The sequence below is a fragment of the Castanea sativa genome, chromosome 4 (assembly GCF_040712315.1).
Source record: "Castanea sativa cultivar Marrone di Chiusa Pesio chromosome 4, ASM4071231v1".
Lineage (NCBI taxonomy): Eukaryota > Viridiplantae > Streptophyta > Magnoliopsida > Fagales > Fagaceae > Castanea > Castanea sativa.
The window spans coordinates 24,313,550-24,337,429 of NC_134016.1; the positions used below are offsets into that span (position 1 = coordinate 24,313,550).

General features: G+C 36.9%; 1 protein-coding gene across 1 annotated transcript; it reads right to left on the reverse strand.

Moving 5' to 3' along the window:
- Positions 1-7,192: 7,192 nt before the first annotated feature.
- LOC142632614 (uncharacterized) lies at positions 7,193-8,149 on the reverse strand. The gene is made up of 2 exons (XM_075806989.1): positions 7,760-8,149; positions 7,193-7,660 (listed from the first exon to the last, which is right to left on the reverse strand). The coding sequence occupies exons 1-2, from the start codon at positions 8,147-8,149 to the stop codon at positions 7,193-7,195; spliced, it is 858 nt and encodes a 285-aa protein (XP_075663104.1).
- Between the last annotated feature and the right edge of the window lie 15,731 nt (positions 8,150-23,880).

Consider the following 23,880-nt stretch of genomic DNA (forward strand, 5'->3'; position numbering starts at 1 on the left):
ATGTGCCATATCACCTCTTTTTGTTTTTTAACCCAACTATGTGTTTCAAGGATGAGAATGTAATTTGACACAACTTAACGAGGTTTTAGACTGGAAGTGGTAGAAAACAATAATAATATAATAAGTGACTCGCATATGTTATCAAGTTTTGGCCAAGTGTATTGTTGTAAAAGAACTATTTAAATGAATACATTCAACTTTATACTCTATTAATCACAATTTTAAACACTATTCTATTTTTTTCCTTATAAAATAACTATAAAAAAAAAAAAACAAACAAACACATAGCATAAAATGGAATAAAAATTGTGGGATACATGATTTATATTCATGACATTAGCGATGTTGTCTACATAAGTTTTGTAAATTGATTTGTCGTCAATTGTAAAATCTAGTTTAAGCATTTATTTATTATCTAGTTGAAGTGGTACCAATCACATCATTGTCACATAAAATTTGTAATAATTTTAACAAAATCCCTATACTTTTGACCACAATTCTCACTTTTCAAAATCAAACAAGGCATTGAATTGTCAAGGGAGTAGTTTGATGGTTCACTTGTTCAATTGTTGGATTGATAATTAATTTATTTTAGTGTGTGTGTGTGTGTATAAGTTAAAATAATTACTTAAAAAAGATAAACTATAAAGTAAGAGATGATAAATATTCAAATATTCAATCAAACAAATCAATATTCAAACATACCAAAAATTGAAATTAATAGGATATTATTTTTTAGAAAATGACTAAAAGTAGCATATTTGAATTGATTTTTAGAGTCTAAAAAATCACTAGTTTTTCATGATTTAATCATTTTTTTTATGAATCTGATCCATATCGAATTAAAATTTGTGCTTGATTTAACCACTAATTAGGTACAATTTTGATAATTAAACTTTTGGCCCTTAAAATTTGAGAAAATCTAACGTCGCAACTTTTGTACGATAACTTGTTGAAGTAGTCAACTATGAGTGGTGGAAAGTGGTAGATCCATATAATAGTAATTGCTCATACCAAAGTTGTGTTCATAAAAGAACATTTAAAATTGGGAGTTGTTTTTAAGTTTGGTTATTTAGAGCATTAGTATCAAATATTTGAAAAAAAATTTATATTTTAACACATCAAGACTTACATTTGCTACTGTAATATAGCATTTGACAATATACTCTACATTTCAAGTTCTATTTTCACATCTTAATCATTTATTTATTAATTCTCTTTCTTCTATCTCTTCCTCTTATTCTATCTCTCTATGTTTGAAACTCACTAATATCAAAATTAAAAAAAAAAAAAAAAAAAAGCGCCAAGCTCTCAAAACCATTCACAATCCATCATCTCCATAACCCATTCACAATCACAATTACCAAACTCATTCCAAAATCAACGATCAACCACGCTGATCTCCACCAGCTAATCTCATCATGCCGATCTCGATCTCCACCATGATGGGGGCTGATCTCTATAGACCTTATCTTTCAACTCTCATTTAACCTCACTTACATTGCATTAAATGTCATCACTATTTCATGTCTTTATGACAAGACTGTAAATTTGACCATTTGATCTCCAAATACATTTCATGAAATGAATCTTGAGGTCATAATGATCAAAACGATAGTTCATGAGTATTAATTAGACAACTGAATTAAAAGATATCAAAGAAACATGTTTTAATGATAATGTGCACTTACATTAATTAGGTCTTGACCATATGTGATTATGATCTTTTAATTTTAATTATTCTAATTTTAGTCCAAATTGAATTTAATGATGAGTCATAATGCTATTGGTTGAGGATAAGTTTTATGGTAAGGTTGCATGCATCCAATTTAATCTAAAGTCAAAGCATTTATTAATTTATGGATAGAATTCTAGAAATTGATAAATAAATAAATAGAGTTTTTAAAATTAATTTGCTAACCTTGAGGATAAAGAAAAAAAAAAAAAAAAAGTCAAAATTTAGGAGAATTAGATCCCAATTGAAAAGTAAAACTTACATAATGGAAAAGGAAAAGATCTGGAGGATCTGGGACTAAGTGCCGTCAGAACCTCTAGATTTTCTTCCCTTTTCAATTCGCCTTGCTCCCCACTCAAGTTGACTTTGATACCCACCTTTTTTCTTTAGAAAACCTAGTTTTTCTAGAGTCCCACATTGCCTCGAGATTCATCCTTAGCTCCCCCACATCTAGTATAAATACCCTTCTCTCCATTAGTTCCAAAAACACACCGAGTAAATCAAAAACTCCAAAAATTCTCAAAGCTTCCTCACAAACTGATATTTCTCTCTCTCTCTCTCTCTCTCTCTCTCTCTCTCTTTATAGTTAGTAGTAGGAAGGTGTGTTTATTGTTTTGGGCTTCCTGATCTCAATTCACTAGAGGCGATAGTTTAGACCACCTGATCTCAAGCTATGAACTTCCTACTTACAAATCCCCCTTTGCACGCACCCACACCCACACTTGTGAATTGCATGGCCCGTTTTCTCTTTCCTTTATGAGTGGCCAATTGGTTTAGGTCTAGAAACCAAAATGGAGGTTTATGTATCAAAGACTAAGTTCAGAGTTAAGTTATGGGGATGAAAAGGTGTTAGACACCCAACCCTACCAAGCATATATGTGACTGCACCGTCTCGCATGGCTTATTCCCTTAAAGGGAAGTATGCCTCAATTGAGTGGACTAGAGGCGAATATTTGGGAATTGCCACCTAGTTTAAGTCTAAGAACCAAATTGGGCATTTTGGGCCACTTACTTACATGCATAGGTCTACATACCAGATTGTGGGTTTGGAGTTTTGGTACGACTTGCGAAGGTGTTAGGTACCCAAAACTACCCGACTTGTGGTTTGGCCTTTATTATGTGTTGCTAGGCCATGTTTAAATAAAGAAGTTATTAAAAGAGCCATAACCTTGATCCTAAACATACACCATGCACTAAATGAAAATAGCTCAAATAACATGTTAAATATCACATCACAACAGAAAAGGGAAAACATCAAAACACAATCAAACATATATTAAATATGGAAAGTTGACAATTAAAAAAACACAAGATGAAAAAAATATCAAATTAAACCTAACATGGCAATATTGACCAAATAAAATATGGAAAAAAATAAACATAAATAATAACCTAAACTGAGTCAAATAGAATCAAAGAACGCATGGAAAATGATTAATTAAATAAAAACAAGAAATTTACCCCAATCTGGGTTTAGGGTGTGTACACATACTCAACCATGTGTACATATGGTCGAAATCATGCGTGCTTATACTTAATGATGTGTATGCATCCTTAGCACAGAACCTAGAAAAATCACATTTTTATAGATATAATTAACCAAACACAAAACAAAAGAAACACATGAGAAACCCTAAAAATAAATATGATCAACTACTCAAAATCAGATTAACATAGAAATTAACATGACAAGAAAAGGAACATGGAAATTAAACACAAATTTTAAAATAAACTACATTAAGAAAAACACATAGATATATCACAAGAAAGAAATAAAGGCAAAAACACAATCAACCCAAGACTAGATTAATACATGTTATAAGAATTATAAAAATCAAACAAAACAAATATAACAAGCTAAAGAAACTGAATCAAGAAACCCATGGTAATTATAATAAACAAAGTAGGAGTTCATGGAAAGAACACTTACTTGCTTAGGATCACAAATTTTAGGTTATTTAACCGACCCCTAAGTGCCTACAACACAGGAATTAGATTGAGAGAACAAAGATAATCAAAAGAAAACAATAGTTTAAGTAATCTTAACTCAAGAACAAGGAAAATAATTGAAAGGTTTTGAAAACGATTTAGAAAACTAGTTAATGCCTTCGTAAAACTACTAGAAAAAGGTTTTGAATTAGTAAAAAAATGTGCAGAAGTGTTGTGTTGGTGCAAGGTACCGACTGGCACACCCAATAGTGGGCCAACTCCTTGCGCTTTTCCAACGTGTTTTTTTGTTGTTGTTGTGTTTTTTGAAAATATTCTCTCCGTTTGAGACCATGAAACACTTTCCTAGTCAGCTACAAACTCTTGAAACTTATTTAAACCTGGTTAAGGACTGAGGTAGCTTATTTTAGCATCTATCCTGCAAGCACATCTTTGCATCAAGGTTAGCAAAACACAATAATCACAAGCAAGAGTTATCCATGGCTTACAACCAAAATTTTTCTCATTCAACAATTCATGATATCAATAGATGGGTTCGTAGCTTTGATTTTAGTACCAAGACCAATTTTACAGCCTACAAACTAGATGGAATCAAAACTTTGAGGAATGTCAAGATCAAGTGGGGTTTCCTCCGTGCTACTGTGAAGTTCTGGGATATTGAAGATCATGTATTCCGGTTTCAAACTACTAAACTTTTTCCCACAATTGAAGAATTATTAGCTATTCTAGGTTATGATCCTAGCAAGAAATACAGTTTCTTGTGATCCCAAGCACAAGGAAATTTTGCTTAATGCTTTAGGACTTCCTACTTCAATTACCAGTAGCATGATTGAAGGGCACATGGTGAATCTTTGTGCAGTTCTTTCAAGACTGATTGATAAACATACTCACAGAGTGACTGACAACATGTAGAAGAATTTTGGCTTAGCTCTTGTTTCATGGGAAATTTTTTACTTTGCTTTGGAAGAGTTGGTTTTGTGGATGATCGAGCCATAGGTATTATGAGTCAAATTAAGGTTGGTGATAATCTTGTTCCTTTGATCTTAGCAGAAACTCTTATGGGATTGGACTCTGTATTTCATAGTGGAGAGTCACAAAACTTTCTTAGGGGTCCCTTGGCTTTGCAAATATGGTTGATGGAAAGATTGGACATGATTGGCACGCCTATTGTTGCTAATTATGGTCCTGGCAATTTCCTTAGTAGGACTGTTCTCAAAATCGAGTGTCAAATTGAGAACGAGTAGGTGAAATTTCTGAACAAGAAATCCAGTGTCTCAATTCGCTGGAATTGTTATTGGTGGAAGTGCCCACTTTGTTGCGGTCTCCAGGATAAGATCACATCTTCCTAGTTGGATTAAGGAAAGCGAATTTCTATAAGGCGAATAGACTCTTAAGGCAATTCCAATTTAAGCAGGGAATGCCTGGTGGAAAAGGAAGAAAACCTTTCACGCCTGTGGACACAAATCCTACTTCTATAAGGAACATGTTGTTGGGCTTGGAGATGGCTGACCGAATGGATCAATATTTTGTTAAGGTTCACTTCCAAAAGATGACCACAAACTATTCTAGTTGGTTGGTGAACAAGATTGTGGACAAGGAGGCTGACATGGTTGTTATGAGAAAACAATTCCTCAAAGACAATTGAGAAAGGCACGAGGCTAACAACTACGAGTTTAAAAGGAGGGACAAAGATGACAAAATACTTAGCACAGATGAAATCAATGAACAACCAAAGGAGAAAAGACTAAAGAAAAAATGATCTTCTTATTTTTTGCCTTTGAACATGTTTATTAAAAAAAATTGATGTGAAATTCTTAGGTTTAGGACTTATTTAGGAATTCCAGGTTAAGGGTTCTGTTTAAGGTGTAGTTTTTTAGGGTTTGGTTTCTTTTTAAGGTTTGGTTTAGGGTTTGGGTTCGGAATTTTGTGTAATGGCATGGTTTAATGGAATGGTTGAATTTTGGGAACAACATCAATTTTTTTGCTTAATGGGTAAATGGTGGGTTTGGGGAAATTGTGACTAAACCAATGTTTGGTTGCCTATGTACCTCCTTGACAGAAGGATCAGGTCATCACGTAATTCAATTTATTTGCCTTAACTTTTGCCTAGGCCACCCTTTTGGGTTTTCAACCTAGCAGGATCTCTCACTATTTTTTTTTTTACTATCCTTTTGCGTAGATTGCCCTTTCGAATTTTCAACCTACCCTTTTTTTATTATATATTTTTATATTTTTTTTGGACAAACCTAGGAAATGAAATAACATAATTTACAACCACTTCAAATGTGGTATTTTCAGACTACCTCCTTAGACATGGTATTTCTTTAATTGATCCATGTTGGTTGGTTTAGTAATAGGGTTTGCATCTAAATCTATCAACTTTACTGCTCTCCCAGAGTATATTTGCTTGATAATATATGGGCCCACCCAATTTTGCTTGAACTTCCCGTTTGTATTTTGAACTAGGGCTTAGATTTCTTTCAGCACTAAATCTCCTAACTTCAAATCTCTAGTTCTTGTCAAAAAATTTCCTAAGCCTCCTTTGATAACCTTGAATGTGTTATAAGGTCTTGAGTCTCTTTTCATCCATCATGCATAATTGGTCGCATCTACTTTGCAACCAATCTACTTTAGGGATTTCACTCTCCAGTACTGTTCTCAACGAGCGAACACCTATTTCAATGGGAAGAACTACTTCTATCCCATACACCAATGAGTAAGGAGTGGCTCTTATGGAAGATCGAATTGATGTTCTATACCCCCAAACTGCATAGGGTAATTGTAGGTGCCACTCTTTGTAGTTCTTTGTGCTCTTCTTCATAATTTACCCTATGTTTTTGTTTGCAGCCTCAACTACTCCATTAGTCTAGGGACGGTAGGATAAGGATTTTGTTGGAAAAATACATGTTTGTATCGCATACTAAACATACGCAGTGGAAAAATAACGGATCTACTTCATTCGCAATTGATAACATGTACTATGTAAGTTTCAGAATTTAAGAACAAGAAAGCGTACCTTGGTGTAGTGAAATTCTAAACAATCTGAATAGAAGTACTTGGGAATACTCTTAATCTTCACTCCAATTCCACTTAACGCCCAAGAAGTGTGGTCTCTCAATCGGTTTCCAAGGAGAGAATAAGAGAGTATCCAACACTCACACACAAACCATTTCATTCCAAGTATGATCTTAATGAAAAGACCCTTATGAAAAGTCTCTTATAAAATTCTGTATGTTTCTCTCCTTATATATATGACTGATTATCTAATTGGGCTAACCTTTTGGGCTATTCCACCCATTTAGTGAAATAATAAATAGTAACAAGTATGAATTCATGGCCATTGGATGTTGTTGGATGAATCTTTCCAATAATATCTATTCCCTATGTAGAGAACGGCCAGGGTGAAGTCATGGTGTGTAATGACATAGGTGGCATGTGTTTCAGATCTCCATGGACTTGGCATTGATGGCATTTCCCAATATGAGCTGCGCAGTTTGCTTCCATAGTAGTTCAGTAATAACCTTGTCTCATTATCTTCTGTGATAGCATATGTGTATTCATAAGTGGCCTATAACTCGACTCATGAACCTCCTTAATTATTTGTTGTGCTTCCTTAGCAGTCACGCAAAGAAGATGAATTCCATCATATGATCTTCTATAAAGCCTCTCACCACAAATAATATAATTAGTGGACAACCATCTGATGGTCAATTGGTCATTCTTGTCTGCAGACTTTGGGTATGTCCCATCTTTGAGGTACTTTAGAATGTCTGAATACCATTCATCTTCTCCATTCTTTTCCTCACCTTCTTCTATTGACATGCAATAAGTTGGATCTTCTTTTTGTTCCACCACTATTGGTCTAGCTTCATCCTCCTTAGGTCCATCCATCATAGATGCCATTGTTGCTAAAGCATCTGCAATCTGATTCTGTATTCTTGGCACATATTGGTACTGAATCTTGCTGAATTTCGAGGCCTATTTTTGAAGACATTTATGATAAGGCATTAGCCTTTCTTCCTTGATCTTCCATCTTTTTTGAATCTGAGCAATTATCAAGGCTGAATCACCATATACTTCCAACTCTTTGACTCCAAGACCTAGGGATGCTCGTAACCCCATAATGTAGGCTTCATATTCAGTGGCATTATTAGTGGCAGTAAAGTTGAGCCTACCAGAAAATGGGATGTGTGTCCCTTTTGAAGAAATTAAGAGAACTCCAATGCCACTTCCACTTTGATTAGTTGCTCCATCAAAATACATCTTCCATAATTCTACCTCGATTCCCATGATATTCTCATCTGAAAAGTCCCCTTGGATTTCTTTAGCTTCCCCAGGTGAATAGTGGGCTAAGTGATCAGCAATTGCCCTCCCCTTTACAGACTTCTGAGTTACATATTTAATATCAAATTTCGATAGATTCAAAACCCATTTAGTTGTCTTCCCATCTTGCATAGGCTTCTCCATTAGATATTTCAAATGGTTCATTCTTGCAATCAATAAGACCTTGTAAGCAAGCATATATTGTCTAAGTTTGCGAGTTGCCTATACAAGTGCTACACATGTCTTCTCAAGTGGTGAATACTTCTCTTCATAAGCTAACATCTTCTTGCTGGCGTAGTAAATTGCATTCTCCTTTCTAGTCTCCTCTTGGTATTGAGCAAGCAAAGCCCCCATTGCTGTATCTGTAGTTGTGAGATACAACAATAATGACTTTTTAGATACCGACGGAACCAGTATTGGTGGTTTCATAAGATAATTCTTAATATTCTCAAAACCTTCTTGTCATTATTCATTCCACACTATGAGAACTTCCTTCTTGAGCTATCGAAAAATTGGTTCACATGTCTTGGTAAGCTGAACAATGAATCTGCTGATGTATTGTATCCTCCCTAAAAATCCTCAGATTTCCTCTTTAATCCTTGGAGGCTTCATCTCTATAATTGCTTTGATTTTGTTGGGTCAACTTCAATTCCCTTTTGACTTACTATAAACCCCAACAGCTTTCCAGATGTGACGTCGAAAGTGCACTTCTTTGGATTCAACCACAACTTATAGAATTGGATTCTTTCAAAGAACTTCCGCAATGCTGGTATATGCCCTTCACAGTGTTTGGACTTCACTATTATGTCATCAACATAAACTTTTACTTCTTTGTGGATCAAATCATGCAACAAAGTAGTGGCTGCACGTTGGTAAGTAGCACTAGCGTTCTTAAGGTCAAATGGCATGACCTTGTAGCAATACGTTCCCCATGGAGTAATGAAAGAAGTTTTCTCCATATCTTCGAGAGCCATCTTTATCTAATTGTACGTTGAAAATTCATCCATAAATGATAGCAAGGCATGACCTGTTGTGTTATCAACCAAGATATCAATGTGAGGCAAAGGAAAATCATCTTTCGGGCTAGCCTTATTCAGATCTCGGAAGCCTACACATATCCTCACTTTCCCATCCTTCTTCGGCATTAGAACCATATTAGCTAACCATTCTGGGTAGTTGACCACCCTAAAAAATCCTGCATTGTATTGCTTCTCAACCTCTTCTTTAATCTTAAGAGTCCACTTTGGCTTCATTCTTTTCTACTTCTGCTTGACTGGCTTCATGGTTGGATTTGTTGGAATGCAATGCTGCATTATATCTGTCTCAATCCCAGGCATGTCTTCATATGACCATGCAAATACCTCTTTGAATTCTATTAGCAATGCCACTAAAGCATCTTTCTTAGAGGAGGTTAAGGTATTGCCCACTTGTATCATTTTAGGTTCATCATTAGTTCCCAGGTTAATAGGTTGGGTTTCTTCTTTTATAGGTTCTAGATGCCTTTATTGTAATTCCTTATTATTAAGAGTTTCTTTACCAACTGCATAAGCATATGCATCTAGGCATATAGACAATTTTTATCCAAGTGTGTGCGCATGTGAGTATCTAATCATGTGGGTGCACAAATGCACATGCATGTGGAAATTAAAAAAATGGTTGAATGCTTAATGAGAATTAATGATTAATTCTTATGAAAGCTTGACATTTGGAGTGGAATCTTCATTAAGTTTTAAATTTTTTTCTGTAATAACATAACATCAATTATTAACACATGCTCTTAATCTTTAAATGTTCTTGATAGGCCAAAAACGTATTGACCCTTATGATGAATTAAGTTGATTAATTAGCCAAGTTATTAATTAATCAAATTAACATGCAAATGCGTGGTAACACAAACAAATCACCAATAAACTAAAGTATGCAGCGGAAATAAATGACACGGTGATTTGTTTACAAATGGGGAAAACCTACACGGTAAAAACCCCACCGGGTGATTTTAAGGTCACCACTCCTGAAATTCCACTATTATCACAACAAGCGGTTACAAGTAAAGGAATCCTAAGTACCTTACCAACCTACAGTTGAACCCTTACCCCAATACCCAATTGGACTTGTTCTGTAGTGACAATTTCTCATTTCAATGCATGGCTCCCAAGTACGTGACTAACCAATTTGATGCGCGGATCCCAGTACGTGGCTTACTCCTTTGCACGAATCCCAGTACGTGACTAAGTCCACAACAACCCTTTGATTGTTGTAGTTGATTTGCAGCAGCTTCACATAGAAACACCAATAAGATCTTCAATGTTGGTGCAAGAGATTTTCCTTGGTCACAAAACCCAAAGATGTACAAGAAACGCAGCAAGAACTCTTTCTTCTGTAGGAGGAGGCTAGGGTTTCAAAAAGAAAACTTTATGAAACTCTCTAGGGTTAGATGTTTCTTTTTCCACCTCTTTTAAATAGGAGCTTAATGGGCTCTCCTATTCCAAATAGGTTTACACAAGCCTTGGATTTTCCTAGTCCAATAAGAATTATACAAACCCATAAACAAATAGCCTTTTAGAGTAAAAACGTTGCTGGCTATAATTTGAAACCCGTAAGCTCAATCGATCGGGACATTTGTCGAGCTTTAATGAATCTCAACAGATCGAGCTTCTGTCGAGAAGGTATCGAGACCTACAGTTTGCACTTTTCTTGAGTAGTTCTTGAGTAATCTGCATGTCTTCAATTTAACCACTTGTAATGATCATCTTGAACCTACTTAGATTTACCCAAATACAAGTAAAGTGCGTTTTATCAAAAGATATGTCAATTACATAAAAATATGTCTCCAACAATCTCCCCCTTTGGCAATCCGTGACAAAACCACAAGAGTACATTGAATGTCCTAGAATACATTTTACTCAAGATTACATAATAAATAAGCCTAGTCTAAAAGATCTGAACCTTGGAAGTTGCTGCAAGAAGAAGGTTCAGAATCTTGACTTGGCTTTAACTTATCTTTCCTGAAAGGTACTAAACAAGACATATCAAGATACCATGTGGAAAATAATGACAAGTTAAATAAACAAGAAACATGTGTATAAAAAGAGAAAAGAAACAACACATGTGAGATAAAGAGTGAAACACATACATCATCACATATACCACTTGATAAGCATCATGTATGTAAAAATGGTTACAAAACCAAAAGATACACAACAAAAAACTTTCTTCCCTTTAACATGAAGTTCTCCTCCTAAGTCTATTACTCCTCCTGAGGAATGACATTCAATTTTTAAATTTCTCCCCCTTTTTGACACGATTGTCAAAGGGCATAAAAAGCCAAAAGACTTGACCAGAGATAGATAGAAAACTGATACAGAGGGAACGAGGAGAACAAGGAACCATAGACCTACAAGAGAAAGAAAAACAAGATGCTATGGACAAAAAAAAAATGCAAAATAAAGAAAAATGAAATGCATGCAAGGATATCTCGATCGATCGAGAGGTGTCGAGAATCTATCGAGAAAAAGCCAACCTCAATGGATCGAGAAGCTATCAAGAATTTATCGAGGGGACATAAACTTTCTCGATCAATCTACCTAACTATCGAGAGGTGTCGAGATTGCGATAAGATGCAACTGAAGAGCTCGATAGATCAGCCAGGCATCGAGAGGTGTCGAGATGGCTTAAAAACAGTTTTTCAAAGAGGAGAAAAACACAAATATGAATGCAATCAAACATGCAACTCAGCCAAAGATCCAACCAACATTTTAACCTCTCAATAAAAAATTAAACATTTAGCTCCCAAAAACTCACACACACACACACACTAAACAAGCTTAACCAATTTTATATTTCAAAAATAAGTTAAGACAGTTTAGTGAGCATACATCAACACATGTAAACCTTGTGATGGCCAAATCATATTGTACCTACACATGTATCAAAAGTAGCAAAGAATATTGCGTGTTGTGTGTGAAAACATCGCAAAAATGCATAAGTGTCTCTAAGTTATGATGATTTGAGCTATGAGAAAATCACTTTAACTTACACACAATTATAACTGTTTGATGGGGACTATCACCTTTAAGGTACATCCTATAACTCCCACATCTTCTAGAAAACACGCTTACAATCATATTTAAAGCATTTTGTTCTTTTAACTTTTATTTTCTTTGCATATTTTCCTTTATTAAGCAAATCATGCATGGGTATATAAAAGAAAGAGAAGAGATACCCAATTATGTTGAGCTTTTGACATTGCACTTTTGTTATGCCGAAGCATACAGATGTCATTGACATTGCACTTTTGCTATGCCGAAGTATACAGATGTCATATCATGATTGGCGGGTAACAGTGATGAGATGGTTATTTGTGCCTTTCTCTTAGGATTTTCTAGTTCTACCCGTCAAAAAGAATGATACGAGTGTTAAGTTCAAGAGATCGCTTAACCTTACTCATCACAAATAAAGAACCATAAAGCTCACTTGCTTAGTTGTGCATAAGAATGCTCATCTAAGTTACAAGAGGTACAAAGTTTAGAAAACTCTGTTTCAAATGCCATTTTAAAGTTCATAAGAACTGATGTACACATACACACACTATTTTTGTATTTTTCAATTTTTCAATTTTTTTTTATTTTGAAAACAAAATAAAGCAAAATTGAAAACAAACAAATAAAAACATGTTAAACAAAGCAAAACAATGCATAAAAGAAAGATGCATATGCATGAAAGCAAGAAAGGAAAAAAATGCAGATGCATGAAAGCATGATTTCAAAAGCAGATAAGAAATCAAGCAAAGAGAGTCCTACTATGGATAGAAAGAATTAAAGCAGAGGACAAACAAAAAAGAAAATTAAGTCTTAGGATCCTTCCTCACCCACACAGCACAAGTCTTTGGCCGTGAAGATGAAAAGGCTCATGTCCTAGTATGACTACTAAAGGACATAGAGGAATTAGAATTCTCCTGAAATTGAGTTAAAAAGCTCAAAACTTTTAATAACTCACCAAGAATAGGTACAGAGCCTTTAGACAAAGGATGAGACCTATTGGACACTCGCTTATGAGGAAACAACTTGAAACAATTAGGCCGAGTATGACAAAAAACCATAATGGTGACAAACATGAGTAGTTTTAGAGCTACTCGGCTTCCTAGAAGGAGGTCTAACCTTAGAGGTTGACAGAGACCTCAACTTCGGACAATTTGGCCTAATATGACCAATAATATGACAATGATGACAATTGGGGACAAATTTAGAATTTTTATTCAACTTAGGAGGAGTTTTAGACATAGGTTTAGAAACTTCAGCATTAACATCAGATTGTTTACCTTTGTCTATCCTAGCAATATTAGTCTTCAACTCTTCATTATTCCTTTTAAAGGGGGGAATATAAAAATATTTTTCTTTTGAGTTAGGCTCAACCATAAGTTTGGCACTAGGTACTTTTTCAACTTTAGTTTTAAATCTAGTTGCTCTTCCAAACTCTTAATGTTGTCCACCTGAGATGAAATTTGATTTTTAAAATTTTTATTCAAATTATTGGCTTCATCCAATTTTGCAATCAAATCATCTTTTTCAAGCTTGACCTTTTTAAATTTAGCTTTTAATTTTGTAGAACATTCAAGAGATTTCATACAAAAATTATAAAGCTTGCAATAGGCATCATGAATATCATCATCATCATTCAACACAAGATCATGCAAATCAAAACAATTAAGAGTTTCCATGACAACAGAGGTCAATGGATCACACAGCAAAGATTAAAACCTAATCAGAGTGTGCCTGCTCTGATACCACTTGATAGGCCAAAAACGTATTGACCCATTGTGATGAATTAAGTTGATTAATTAGCCAAGTTATTAATTAATCAAATTAACATGCAAACGCGTGGTAACACAAACAAATCACCAATAAACTAAAGTATGCAGCGAAAATAAATGACACGGTGATTTGTTTACAAATGGGGAAAGCCTACACGGCAAAAACCCCACCGAGTGATTTTAAGGTCACCACTCCTGAAATTCTACTATTATCACAACAAACGGTTACAAGTAAAGAAATCCCAAGTACCTTACCAACCTACAGTTGAACCCTTACCCCAATTCCCAATTGGACTTGTTCTGTAGTGACAATTTCTCCTTTCAATGCACGGCTCCCAAGTACGTGACTAACCAATTTGATGCGTGGATCCCAGTACGCGGCTTACTCCTTTGCACGAATCCCAGTACGTGACTAAGTCCACAGCAACCCTTTGATTGTTGTAGTTGATTTGCAGCAGCTTCACATAAAAACACCAATAAGATCTTCAATGTTGGTGCAAGAGACTTTGCTTGGTCACAAAATCCAAAGGCATACAAGAAACGCAGCAAGAACTCTTTCTTCTGTAGGAGAATGCTAAGGTAAACCTTATGAAGCTCTCTAGGGTTAGATTTTTCTTTTTCCACCTCCTTTAAATAGGAGCTTAATGGGCTCTCCTATTCCAAATAGGTTTACATAAACCTTGGATTTTCCTAGTCCAATAAGAATTATACAAACCCATAAACAAATAGCCTTTTAAAGTAAAAACGTTGCTGGCTATAATTTGAAACCCGTAAGCTTGATCGATCAGGACATCTGTCGAGTTTTAATGAATCTCGACAGATCGAGCTTTTGTCGAGGAGGTATCGAGACCTGCAGTTTGTTCTTTTCTTGAGCAGTTCTTGAGTAATCTACATGTCTTCAATTTAACCACTTGTAATGATCATCTTGAGCCTACTTAGATTTACCCAAATACAAGTAAAATGCGTTTTGTCAAAGGATATGCGAATTACATAAAAATATGTCCCCAACAGTTCTCTTGTCTTTTAATGACATATCTTCAATCAATTGCCTTTTATTACCTTAGATATCAAATTAGTTTGAATTTAAATATCCAAGTCTTTTAGGAAAGATCATCACATTAATTGCTTTGTCAATTCCTAATCGTCTTTTAAATTCAAATTCAAATATCTCTAGTCAATTAGGCAATATAATCTCTTGATTGTCGACAACTAATATTTAATTATGTCAACTATTTTGGAATTAAAACCTTTAAGCCTTTTATGGAGGAGGATATTAGGATATTCCACTGTTTTTTTTGTTTGCTCTCTTTTCTTTCTAGTTAAAAGGATGCGTAGTATTCCTAGGTGAGTATTCTCATGACTAAGTGCATGTAGCAGTGAGTGCCTTGTAATTTCTTGCAAGAGTGAGTGTGCCCTCCTTAGTGTGAGGGCTTGTGGCAGTACTCTCCCTTGAGAGGAGTCCTCTTTGGATTTTAGAGAAAGTACTAGATGAAGTTATCATGGCGGAGGAGCTTGAGGTGTTATGGAGTAAACTTTCCTTCACGGAGGAAGAAGATGAAGGAATCGAGATTGATGTGAACAATACAAGGGCTGCAAAGGAATTAGGGAAATATTATGTGGTGATGAGGATTATGGCTCACAAAAGTATAAGTTTGGATGCACTTAAGAAAAATATGAGAATGCTTTTGAAGCCAAACAAGGGTATACAAATTTCTAAGGTTGAGGAGGATCTATCCCTAGTGGAATTTGGGGATGGAAGGGATAAGAAAAAGGTAATGGACATCTGTCCATGGAGTTATGAGAAGCACTTGGTTCTAATCTAAGAATTTGATGGAAAGCTAACCCCAAGGGAAATGGAGATCAAGTGGGCACCATTCTGGGTTTAGATTTTCAACCTCCCTCTGAATTGTAGAACGAAGGAAATAGGATGGTCTATTGGGGCCAAGTTGGGAGAGGTGATAGAGGTTGATGTCCAGGACTCTAGGGTTCAATAGGGAAGATGTCTAAGGGTGAGGTGCGCCTTGATGTGACCAAGAAACTGGTCCGGGGTAAAAAGATCACCGTTAAGGGCAAGGAAAGAAGGTGGGTAAATTTCAAATATGAGAGACTCCCTAATTTCTGTTATTGGTGTGGCCTCCTTAGCCATGCATTGAAAGACTGTCTTGACCAAGGTGAGAGCAACACTTGGACTGAGAATGAAGAGCTACAATACGAATCATGGATGAGGGGCGAAATAATGAGGAGATATATGTAGGAGTCACCGAAGCCTGGTATGAGGAGAGGAATAGACATGGCTTCAGGCCAGTGGAACGTCGGCGTCGAATCGAGAAGGAGGTTGGCGATGAACAGGACATATGAGGTGATAGGGGAGGTTGGTGGGGCTCACGAGGTGGGTCTGCCATGCATAAAGCAATGCCCCCTGACACAAACAAAAGCAAAAGATGGGGATTCGGGTAGAGTGATAGAGAGCTTACACGAAAATGGGAAGGTCAACAAAAGGGTGGAAAAGCAAAATGGAATGAACATGGAAGAAGAAAGAAAGACATCAAACCAACCTAAAGACCAGTCAAAGGATGCAGTGGGAAAAAAGTGAAGATCATGTGAAAAGAGGATATATAATAAAGAACTTGGCGCCAAGTCCAGGTACGCTTCTCATATTAGAAAGCCCATTATGCTTGGAGGCTAAACTGGGCCCTTTGACTATGTCTTATGATCAGGCAAAAGGCTGGACTGCAGAAAAATTGGCCCAAATAATAGGCATTGGAAATGGCTAGCCCATGAAGTAAAAAAAGAGAAAAAAAGTGAAATAAAAAGGCCACAAAGTTTCTAAGCGTGGGGGCTCAATCCCACTTAGTGAATTAGATCCTAACATGCTGGAACAAAAGCGTAGAAAGGCAGGGAAACATACCTGTCAAATCGAAGATGAGAAAGAACAAATGGTTGGCGGAGAGGCGATTGTTGCGGGGCAGCACCACCGAGACCCATGACAATCTTGGCATGGAGCTGTCGGGGCCTTGGGTCGGCCCTAGCGGTTCGGACACTCACCGATGAGGTGAGATCAAAAGACCCACTTTTGATCTTTCTAGCAGAAACAAAAACAGGGGAGAGCAGAATGAAAGGAATCCGAAACAAATTAGAGTTCACACAGGGGATCACGGTCCCCAGTGATGGAAGAAGTGGTGGTTTGGCTATGATGTGGAAGGAGGGTTCAAACATCAGATTTAGGAGCTACTCAAACTCCCATATTGACATGGAAGTCCATGAGAGCTCGGCACGAACTCCATGGAAGGCAACGGGTTTTTATGGGCACCCCGACGCAAGTAAACGCTTTATCTCTTAGCAATTGTTGGAAATTCTCAAAAATCAGTATTCTATGCCATGGATTGTGTTTAGTGATTTCAATGAAATAACTTAATCAAACGAGAAAATTGGGTGACTGGACAGAGATGCTAAATAGATGGAGGTGTTTAAGGAGTGCTTGAACAGATGTGAGCTTTTTGATTTAGGCTTCATAGGGCAAAACTATACCTGGTGTAATGGGAGGGGGGTGAGTATCAGACTAAAGATTGGATGAATTCATTTCTTGAGGCAAGAGTGAGGCACGTGGCTATGTCTATATCGGACCATTGTATGTTAATGCTCACTCGAAAGCGTAAACAACCTCAAAAGCGAGGAAAGAAGCGTTTCTTTTTTGAAGCCGTGTGGACAAGGGATGAGAGGTGTAGAGAGATTATGGAAGAGGCATGGGAGCCGAGTTGGGCTGAGGCAGAATTTGGTATAATAGATAGAATTAAGAGATGCCAAGAAAAATTGCAGGGCTGGAATTAGAAGGAGTTTGGTAATGTTAATAAGGTGCTGAAACAAAAAAAGGAGAGGCTCCAACAATTGGAAGTTTAGGACAGTGTTCACGGGAAAGCAGAAGTTATTCAGAAGGTAAGAAAGGAAATCAATGAGATTTAAGTTAGAGAAAAAATAATGTGGAATCAAAGGTCCAGAGCTCTTTGGCTAAAATGGGGAGATAGAAATACAAAATTTTTCCACGCTAGGGCGAGTCAAAGGCGTAGGAAAAACTGGATTGCGGGGCTGCAAAACACAAATGGAGTGTGGGTGGAAGATAAGGAAGGTATCGAGAGCACTATCTTGGACTACTTTGAAAACATTTACCAATCTAACTAGCCAACCAGTTTTGATGCCAGCCTAAACTCAATTACAAATTGTGTCTCTCCGGATATGAACAAAGAGTTGCTTGCTGTTGAAAAAACTGGTTTTGTATCTCATACAAAACACATAGCGAAACCAACAAATAAGTATCTATTTCATTCATGATTGATACCGTGCACTATCTAAATTTCAGAATTTAAGAACAAGATAGCTTACCTTGGTATGGTGAAATTCAAAACCAAAAATTGAATTACTCGGAAATACTTTTAATCTTCACTCCAATTCTACTTTACGCCCAAAATGTGTGGTCTCTCAATCAGTTTTCAAAGAGAGAATGAAAGTGTGTCTCACTCTCACATACACACTATTTCTTATAACACTATTTCTTATATCACTAATAAAAATTCTGTATGTTTCTCCCTTTATAACTAACTGATTATCTAATTGGATTGGCCTATTGGGCCTTTCCAATTGGGCTTTAGTGTGTGGCTTGGAATGGGACCAAAAAGGACCAATAAGACACTAGCTCCAATGGGCCTTGGGCTTTTTAGTCAACTCTTAACAAGTCCAAAGTTACCATTAATTATATTTAAACTACTATATAAATATAATTGCACTCTAGACCTTATTAATAAATTATATCCCAAAACTTTATTATACATGCAATCCCTACATAAAATATTCGTAGTAATACAAAGTCATAAATATAGACTGTCACTTTGAAAATTACTACATCTTAATCCGTGAGTACCCGGTTTAATCATTTAAGTTATTCATCATATATTTATGAAATCCAATTTCATAAATATATACTTTAGTAACTCTTTACTAAAGTGGTTAGACCTAACAATCTGAATAACCAAACCCATTAAACTTATCTCAAAGGAATATTTTATATCTCCGTTAAGAGATTATGAATTCTATCTTGAGAATATATGTTCCATCAACACTAAATGTGGCTGCCCAACATACTGAGATTTTGACCGTTACTTTAGATCTCACTCCTGATATATCAAAGCAACCTACACTTCATGATCAAGTCCATTATCCTCTTAGGATTAAGAGTTCATGTAAATAGAAGTTGTGAGATTTATTATTCATTGGACAGTCGTTAAGAGAATAATAAATCTCACAGTGGTCCAGTTCAATATGTCTTAACTCTTAAAACATAACAACATATCAACATATCAACTAGAAGTCTCCACTTCCATGATTAAGAAAAATCATCTTAGTTGATACGTTATAGTCTTCGCAGATAAAATGCCCAATTTCATCACCGACGACGAACTATAAATTCTGAGTTTACAAAAAACTTGTGACTTATATCTTCTGTGACTAAATCACATAAATCACATACTATGCATCTCATGGACTATATGATAATGTCCCAATATTCATGTTACCATTATTTTAGATAATAATAAAACAACTTTATTAAACACAACATTAAGTCATACATAGCATCATACAATAGGATTTAAAGGCACACATCCTAACATTTGTGGTCTTTAAAGCCAAGGAAGTATGGTGTGCCCTAAGCAAATGCACCCCACAAATGCCCCTGGATCAGATGGTATGTCTCCGATTTTCTTTAAACACTATTGGGATATTGTTAGACCTGCAGTTGTTAATTGTGTGCTCACTGCCCTCAATACAGGCACAATGCCGAAGGGGTTAAATAAAACATATATATGCCTCATACTGAAGGTGAGATCCCCTAAAAAAATTACTGAATTTAGGCCAATAAGTCTATGCAATTTTTTGTACAAATTAATCTTTAAGATTCTTGCGAATAGACTGAAAAGAGTTCTTTCAGCGGTGATTGATGATTCTCAGAGCGCATTTGTGCCGGGTAGGCTCATTACAGACAATGTCCTAGTCGCCTTCGAAACCATGCACTGCATTGAAAGGAAGAAAGGGAAAGAGGCATTTGTGGCAATTAAGCTTGATATGAGCAAGGCCTACGATAGGGTCGAGTGAGTGTACTTAGAGGCTATGATGCGAAAGATGGTTTTTTCATGATAAGTGGATTTCCCTAATAATGATGTGTGTAACTACGGTCTCCTACTCAGTGTTGATCAATAGTGAACCAAAAGGGAGAATAGTTCCTTCAAGGGGTTTGCGTCAAGGTGACCTAATATACCCATATTTGTTCCTTTTGTGTGCTGAAGACCTATCGGCTATAATTAAAAAGGAGGAAAGGGAAGGGCATCTAAGGGGGATTGCAGTATGTAGGAGAGCTCTGAGAATATCCCATTTGCTTTTTGCCGACGATAGCATTGTGTTTTGTAGAGCCACGAGGGAAGAATGTGATAGGGTACTAAGGGCCCGTTTGGATGGAGGGGGGAGGGGAGTGGAGGGAGTAGAGTAGAGTTGGCAAAAAATAGGCTAATTTTGGGCCAAATCTACTCTACTCTACTCTCCCTCCTTCTCCCTCAATCCAAACGGACCATAAAGGTACTTGAAGATTACGAAGGGGATTCGGGGCAAAAACTCAACAGGGAGAAAACCTCTCTATACTTTAGCAAGAATGCTAGTGGGGAGGTTAAAAATTATGTGAAGGAGAAATTGGGGGCAAGAGTAGTCCAGCACCATGAAAAGTACTTAGGGCTGCTACCGTTTATGGGGAAAGGGAAAAGAAAGGCTTTTAACCACATCAAGGACCAGGTAGGCAGAAAAATAGATGGATGGAAGGGCAAGCTCCTCTCTCATGCCGGGAGGGAAATATTAATCAAGGTAGTAGCCCAAGCAATGCTAACGTACACAATGAGTTGTTTTAAAAATCCAGACACGTTGTATATAGAGCTGAACTCTATGATGAGCAACTTCTAGTGGGGCCAAAAGGATAGGGAGAGGAAAGTGGCTTGGGTGTCATAGGAAAAGTTGTGCACCCGAAAGGCGGAAGGTGGTATGGGGTTTAGAGACCTCAAAGCTTTTAACTTAGCGCTACTTGCCAAGCAATGGTGGAGAATACTGCAAAGCCCTAACTCGCTGGTTCATAAAGTGTTCAAAGTGAAATATGTTCAGTTTAGTAGCTTTGATGAGGCTGAACTAGGAAGAAGGCCTTCGTACGTGTGGAGAAGTATATTGGCAGCTAGAAAGGTGGTTGATAGGGGGTCCAGATGGTGTATTGGAAATGGATAAAGTGTCCACATATGGAAAGACAGATGGATTCCTTCCTCGGAGTCTTTCAAAGTGGCAAGCCCGATTAGGGGGCACACTGGTATGGAAAAGGTGTCGACGTTGCTGGATTTAGACAAAAGGTCTTAGGACGTGGCGAAGGTAAAACCTTTTTTCTTCCTCATGAAACCGAGGTGGTGTTAAGCATCCCCATTAGCGGTAGACTCCCAAAAGACTTACTTATGTGGGCATGGACTACAAACGGAAAATTTATAGTAAAAAGCGCATATAAGGTGGCACAAAGGGTTTTAAAAGATGATTGTAGCCGAGGAGAGGGAGGAAGCAGCTCAAACAACTCAGGGATGAAGGCCATTTGGAAGATCATGTGGCGCCTAAACTGTCCAAGCAAGATTAAGCACCTGCTGTGGAGAGCTTGTAAAAATATTCTCCCCACAAAACTTCGCTTGAAGGCTCGGGGAATTGATGTGGATGAGGGGTGTGATATATGTGGGAGTGTGGAGTCCTCAGGGCATGCTTTGTGGAGCTGCAAAATAGCGGAAGCAGTGTGGAGTAGCACAAGCTTAAAGCTACCTTGCTTCCAAGATCCCCCTAGGGACTTCATAGACATTATGTGGGAGATTAAGGAAAGGGGCATAGGTTTTAATTGGGAGCTGTTTGCAATTATCATATGAAGTTTGTGGAACAATAGGAACCATGTAAGACATAGGGGCCAATGCAAAAACCACGAAGTGATAGTCAGGGAAGCCTCTGAGTACACGAAAGAATCCCAGCTTGTAGTTCAAACTCAAGTTATCCCCCCTACACTTGATACGGCTAGGCAGAGGCCTCCAAAACCAGGTTGGTACAAAGTGAACATAGATGGAGCAATCTTTGATGATATAAGGGGTTGCAGCGTGGGAGTAGTTATACGAAATGAAAGGGGTGAGATTATAGGGGCTATAAGTAAGAAGCTTGATCTGCCCCTAGGAGTTTTGGAGGTTGAGACTAAAGCTGTCGAGGAAGGTATGTTGTTTGCAGGGGGACCTTGGACTAAAAGACATCATAATTGAATGTGATGCACAGTTGGTGGCCAAGTCTCTAGGGAGGCAGTGTGTACCCCCTAGTTCTATCTGCCTTGTAGTGGATGGAATAAGGGAGGGGCTGAAGAGATTCAATGCATGGGAGGTGTCCCATATTCAAAGAAATGGGTACAAAACTGCTCACATATTGGCTAGGCAAGCCAAATTTCTAAATAACTGTAATATTTGGGTAGAAGATACTCCGCCCAAAATTGTTGATCAAATTCAAATCGATGTAGCCCAGTGTAATCCTATTTCAAGTTAATGAAAGTTTTGAATGGATGATTATCAAATACCCTTTGACCAACCCTAGAGATTAAGGATGATTTTATTAAAAAGGAAAGAATATTGACTACATAAATTAAATTTTTTTTGGTATTTTAGATATATTAATTAAAACAAACAAATATATATACACACACACACATACAAGCAACAAATTAAATTACATGAAAGAGAAATAAAAGCTATACAACATCATTAAAATAAAATAAGTAAAGAAACAAAAAATAAAATAAAAGATGAAATTTGGGTTCTGCCTAGAAATGTGTATGTAGCATAGTGGATGCATACACATCATTATGCTGGCATATGCGTCTAGATTTCAACTTGATTCCCAAACTCATGTTATACTCAGAATATGAAATTAAAGCACAAATAGACAGCATGTTAACCATATAATCATCACACATATCATGCATCATATTAATAGGAACAAATAAAAAGAACATAAAATGATATAAAATAAATAAAGAAAATCAAGGAGGAGAATATGGGTCTGGGAAAGACCCATATCTCACCTTTTTGGTATTTTAAAGGGATGTGGATGATCGGCCCCTCGGTTAGAATCAGTTATTGCAACTTTGTGTGTAAACCAACTGTTGATACCTCATAGCTGCTCAACCACCCATCGCAGCGACGGCTTGCGCGCTAACATGCGAAGGAGGAGGTGTGTCGTACCGCAAGTGTGTGACTGGAATTTAAGTCGATTTTAAGGATATTACTAAGGGTTAGTGAAATTGCCACCAATCATTGAGTTTTTTCTATGGTGTGATTGATCACCTGACTCTATTTGTTTTTATTACCAATCTTAGGCTAAGAAAAACGTTGTTTTTCCTAATCGAATATGGATGGGTAAAAAATCTTGATTCTTGAGTTTGAAAGTCTAGTTACGTGTGGGGAAGTTGTTAGGCACCCCACAACGCCTATTTAAAGACAGTCATTTGTTTTGGTGAAATCATAATTTTTAGACATTGGCAATTGAAAACAAGCTATTGGCAATTGAAAACAAGCTATTGGCATTAGCTTTCGAGACTTTAAATGTGTTGGGCTTTGAGATTATATTTTGGAATAGGTGTGGTCTTGATCAATGCTCTCCAAGTGTGTTTGAAGTTGTTGCCAAATTTCCACAGTGAAATATAGCAGCATTTTGCCTTATTTTTGTGGCAAAAATCCGGTAGCGCTTTGCCTTAGATGTGTCATAGCATGCCAAACGCTATTCTTACCAAGCTTTCAACGTGAGAATACAGCAATGGGGATGCCCCACTTTCACAGTGAAAATTCGGCAAAGTTTCGCGTTTGGTGTGCTATGGCACACCGGTAGGCTTTAGTGTTTAATGCGCTATGGCACACTGGCAGGGTTTCGCGTCTGTGTATATAGCACGTATCAACATGCTCATACTGTGATGAGCCGAAGTCCTTCAAAG